Source organism: Myotis brandtii, unplaced genomic scaffold (genome assembly GCF_000412655.1).
Source record: "Myotis brandtii unplaced genomic scaffold, ASM41265v1 scaffold463, whole genome shotgun sequence".
In the NCBI taxonomy this organism is placed as follows: domain Eukaryota; kingdom Metazoa; phylum Chordata; class Mammalia; order Chiroptera; family Vespertilionidae; genus Myotis; species Myotis brandtii.
In genome coordinates this window covers 1,949,446-1,954,977 of record NW_005367694.1, presented here as the reverse complement: position 1 = coordinate 1,954,977, position 5,532 = coordinate 1,949,446, and the positions used below count along the sequence as shown (strand labels likewise).

The 5,532-nt window shown below is 43.8% G+C and overlaps 1 protein-coding gene across 1 annotated transcript in view; it reads right to left on the bottom strand.

Moving 5' to 3' along the window:
* The window catches only part of SNAP29 (synaptosomal-associated protein, 29kDa), a 17,871-nt gene extending 17,311 nt beyond the window's left edge, over positions 1 to 560 (bottom strand). Inside the window, exon 1 of the mRNA XM_005875581.2 lies at positions 550 to 560. Coding sequence (XP_005875643.1) covers positions 550 to 560 — 11 coding nt within the window. The remainder of the gene's footprint in view (positions 1 to 549) is intronic.
* Positions 561 to 5,532: the final 4,972 nt, after the last annotated feature.

Below are 5,532 nucleotides of genomic sequence, written 5' to 3'. Positions count from 1 at the left end.
GTGGGTGGGCGTGGGAGGGGCGTGTGAAATACAGGCCGGGGTTCGAACGGAGAGGGCACCTTGTGACATCGCTGGGGCGGGGGCGGCAGTGAGGGGCAGTGGCAAGAGTTAAAGGACCAGAGTGAACATCTGGGTCTCTGCTCCCGACTTTCCCTGCTTTTAATTCCGTGACTTTGGCGAGATGCCTTTCTTGTAAAATGGGGGTTGCTCTCACCTGCGTTGCCCGCTTCACGGGATTGTCGTGAAGGGCAGATGAACTGGTGTCTCGGAAAGTGCTTTCTGAAATGCAAATGCGCTGCGCATTGTTTTTCTGTGACACTAGAGGGGGCCTTAGGTTGGGGAAAAGATCGTGTGTTTACCGGGGCAGGGAAGCAGGAGCGAACTGTCAGTGGGCAGAGACTTGAACTGGGGATTGCTTCAGAGGAAGAAGAACTTAGGCCGGAGCAATCCTTATCTTGGGAGAAAGGTGAAAGGCAACTCAAAGGTGTGCCTGGGATGGTGGGAAGAACGTGGATTTTAGCCAGACCTAAGTTCGGTCCCTGCACTCACTCACTATGCATTGTGTTAGACAAGTTACTTCAACTCGGAGCCCGTTTCCTTATCTCTGAAATGAAGTGGTTCTTGAGGATTAAATGACTTCAGGCCTAAAGTGCCTTGCACCAGAGTAGGTGAACAGTAAACGTAAGCTTTCTTCCTCTACCAGTGTGTGATGAGTCTCACTAGTGCAGTGGTTCTCAACCTTGGCCGCACATTAGAATCACCTGGGAATCTTTTTAAAATCCTGATTTCTGGGCCTTATCCTCCGGAAATTCTGTTTCTTTGTTATGGGGTGGGGCCACAACATTAGTAACAAAGAAACAGAATTTCCGGAGGACGAGGCCCAGAAATCAGGATTTTAAAAAGATTCCCAGGTGATTCTAATGTGCAGCCAAGGTTGAGAACCACTGCTCTAGTATGTTAGTATTGAAGGGATGGGATTCTCTCTTCCCCACATAGCTTTCTGGCAAATGGAAAGAGAATTGTCTGACAGGGGAAGAGCAGTGGTGACTATTTAGTTTTGTAGTATTTGCTTACTACGTTTTCCTACTCTACAACTATCAAAAAGAAGCCCTTAGCATTCCTAAGCAAAAGCTTCTTGAGGTTCTTAAGAATAAAGGAATTTCTGAGTACTCATTTGGGATAATAAAGATGGAGGCTTAAGGGGGGGTGCGGGGGGCGGAGACCAGTATTGACAAATCTCGCTCTTACCATTTTTTTGTTTCTATTTTTCCTCTTCTCCCTTTTCCAGGGAGGAAGCATTGGACTGAGAAAGGTTTAGTCCAGATAGGATTGACCTGAGGAAGGCTGAGTTTTCTTTTAATTTATTGATTTGAAAGAGAGAAAGAGAGAGAGAAACGTCGATTTGTGGTTCCACTTATTGATGCATTCATTGGTTGCTTCCTGTATGTGCCTTGACCAGAGATCAAACCCACAATCTTGGCATATCGGGTTGATGCTCTAACCAACTGAGTTACCTGGCCAGGGCCAAGAAAGGCTGTTTTCTGAACTAGACTTGACATCTCAGCTCAGACCTTGGTAACTCAGGCAGCCCTGACATGCTTTTAACGGCACCTGCGGCACATTAAGGACATAACTTGCCCTGTCTTTGTCCCTCTATATGCCACAGTTGGGTTTACTTACTCCACCCTAATCCCAGGCTGTGAAACCAAGTGGGTTTTATTTTTTGTTTAATTACTTGATTCATTCTTTCATTCAGAAAACATTTATTGAGCACCTACTATTAATTGGTATATGCTAAGGCAGGTAAATAAGGAACAGACCTAATTTAGTGGCTCAGGTGACCAACAACAAGTCAGACTTCCTGCAAGTCCTCCATCTTCTCTTGTTTCCCAGGTTTGGTGATCAGATTCCTGCCATGTTCAGAGAGCCAAACCCAAGAGCCCTGGGCATCTATTCTCTGATCCATATCTGAGCTTTGACCTTTTCCTGCTCGTCTGCCTCTAAGACTGGAGTCTCAGTGCTGAGTCCCACCCCCAGGGTTACATCTAACTCTGAGGACACCCTCAGTGAAGCCCTCTAGAGTCCATGTTCCACTTAGTCCTCAACTCTCTCCCCATTGGGTGAAAGGTGAAAGGGAAAAAAATAAGAGAAGAAAAGAAGGCCCATCTACACTGGAATCTCCACATAGGGTTGGCTTCTGGACTCCCTCTCTCTGAATCTATATGCCTGCCTGTCTTTATAATGTTGTTGAACTGCCCCTGTCAAGCTTCCTCCTGGCTCTGCCAGGTTATACTTCTCTGTGTCCAGGAAATCAGGTGACTTGTTTCTACCTCCTCTCCTGTACTGTCCATACTCATGCACCCCAAACACTGGGGCACGGAGAGTTCTGGGTAGGGCTGCAAAGCAGGCAGCATTTCTTGCCCTTCCATTCCTCTTCTCACCCGCAGGAGGCTTTGGTCAGAGTCCTTTCCCGTGTCCTAAAATATCCTCTCTTTTCTTCGATTAGAATGCCAGAATCTCGAGGTAGTCTTAGCTAATGATTGATTTGATGTTTAAATGGCACTTCGGCATTAGGGACAGGCTGGACTCTCCCTGGTGGACAGATGTTCTTCAGAAGATGAGCTGGCTAGCTCTTACCTATACTTGGAGGAATGTGTGGGCAGATGCTGAGGGCAGTGGGCTTTCTGGAGTTCATGGTTATCCAGTCTGTCCTTTAGAGTGGTCTGCCATGGAGTAAAAATAATGGTATTTTTTCAGCAGCATGCAACTGAAAATTTTCCATCTTTGCTCCCTTTCCTTTGTGAGGCCATGTTAAAAATAACCCTCCATAGAGTGAGAGTGAGAGGAGAGAGAATGAGCATCAGCAAAGGGTATCATGTTGCTAGAACTGTAATCATTGTTATTAAGTCTAAAAATATTTTAGGAAGAAATTGGAAAAAAAAATCTTTACCTGTAAACATTCTACATTAACTATATTTGTTTGCTACATTAACTATTGCCATAACAAAGTACCATAGTGGCTTACGCAACAGAAATTTATTTTTTCACAGGAAAAAAAAAAGGCTAGAAATCCAAGATGAAGATGTCAGCAGTGTTAGTTTCTTTTGAGGCCTCTTTCCTTGGCTTGTAGATGGCCATCTTCTCTCTGTGTCTTCATAGTTCTCTCTCTGTTCCTGCCTGTGTTCTAATCTCTTCTTCTAAGAACACTAGTGAGAGTGATAGGACTAGCCCACCCTCATTTTAACTTAATTACCTCTTTACAGACTCTGTGTCCAAATACAGTCATATTCTGAGGTACCTGAATGAGTAGGACTTCAATATGTGAATTTGGGAGGGGGCACAATTTAGCCCATAAAAACTCATCAGAACTTTCATTTCTTAGAATACCCTTTCAGTCTTTAACCATATATAACTGTATTCACTTTATGCTCTTTTTTCTTTTTTTAAAAATCCTCACCTGAGGATATTTTCTCCCTTGCTTTTCAGAAGATTGGAAAGGGGGGAGGGAGAAAGAGAAATATCTACAGCGACTGCCTCCCCCTCCCCCCCCCCCCCTCAGGGGGCAGGGAATGAGCCTGAAACCCAGGTACATGCCAGAATGAACCCGCAACCCTTCAGTCCACGGGCTGACGTTCCAATCACTGAGCAAACTGGTTAGGGTGCACTAAGTGACTTTTTTTTTTTTTTTAATATTTTATTGAATTTTTACAGAGAAGAAGGGAGAGGGATAGAGAGTTAGAAACATCGATGAGAGAGATCGATCAGCTGCCTCCTGCACAGCCCCCAGTAGGGATGTGCCCGCAACCCAGGTACATGCCCTTGACCGGAATCGAACCTGGGACCCTTGAGTCCGAAGGCTGACGCTCTATCCACTGAGCCAAACTGGTTCGGCTAAGTGACTTTTTAATAAAAATCCCCAGGGAGGATATTTAGCTGTTTCACACTTTGCTGGGGTGTAAGTGAGTGTAATTTTTTGGGGGACCGGAACCTTTTCTCCATGGCTCTGGACAGGTATGTGAAAAATGTAATTCAAGGTAAAACGAAATGTGCTCTAAAAGTGAAAAGGTTGTAGGCTCTTGCTGGGAGGTTACTTTGCTCTGAGATTTTAAGTAGGGAAGGCTTAAGGAACAACAGGGTCAGCAGAAATAGTGTATTTAAAGGGGAGAGTGGAGATGAGACTGGAGAAGAAAGCAGGCGATATGCAAGCCCAGACTCAGAGTTTGGATTTAACTGATGAGACAGGTAAGAGCCCTTGAATGTTTCAGGGCCTGAGAGTGATGTGTATTAAGATTATTATGGCTGGATTGTTGATATCGATGACCTTAGGGAGTCTCAGAATTGATGCATCACCAGCTGTTTCCTCCCCCAGAGGGCAGAAATGTTCTATTTCTGACTGTACTGCAGATTCTCTTTTCTGCTGTCTGTGTTTGCAGTTTGTACCCAGTGATTGCTTTCAGGCCCTTTCACCAGCAGCTATTCATGTTGTTGATTCTGATTGCTGACATTTATCTATGCACTTCATTTTCCTGATAGTCTTATTTATATATTTATTTGTTTTTGTATTTGCTTCTGTTTCATAACTTGGCATTTAGGAAAAATCCTTGGCCTTTTTTGAACAGTGCCAAGCCAACCAGAATACTATTTTTATTTGTGTGATAAACTGACACATAAATATAGGGTTGAGGAAAAATCCTCAGTTCTTACTAGCATTTATTTATTGAATTCTGAGACGCTGTATCTTTGCTGCTAAAGTCATTGTGTTTTCCTCAATGTTTTTGTTTTTAGAGCTGGTCTGGAAGCCTGGATTCAGGAGTTATACAAATATAACAGCAAAAGCTGGTGACATTCATTCATTCATATAATAAATCTTTGAGTCCTTGCTGTGTGCCAAGCACTGTGCTCGGCTCTGAAGAGGCCCATTAGAGGGATGCATAAATAGACATGGTCTTGCTGTCATGGAGTCTACCATGGAGAGAGACAGACAAAAAAAGCATTAAACCAAAAATTGCAAGTAAATAGAATTTAAAATGGTAACAAGTGCCACAAAGCAAAAGTAAATGGTGTCGGTGACTTTTGTCTCAATTTTTTTAAAAAGGTAAATGGGTGTGAGGAGAGAGAAAAAATGGGGTCCTGATTTATGTGGATATCAGGGAAGATTTTAAACATTGGGAAAGGACGAGTAGAAGTTAGCCAACGAAGTGTGTAGAAAAGAATACTCCTAGTAGAGGGCACAGCTTGTGCAAGGCCCAGAGGTAGGAAAATTTTTTACTCTCTTGATGGCTTTAAGAAAGGCTACAGTGGTTGCAGCTTAGGGAGGTAGGAGGAATAAAAACAGGCTGAGGAGGTGGGCAGGGCTTTATCACCCAGGGCACGTGATGGGAATGATTTTCATCTTTTTTTTTTTTAAATATATTTTATTGATTTTTTACAGAGAGGAAGGGAGAAGGAGAGGGAGAGAGAGTTAGAAACTTGATCAGCTGCCTCCTGCACCCCCACACTGGGGATGTGCCTGCAACCAAGGTACATGCCTTG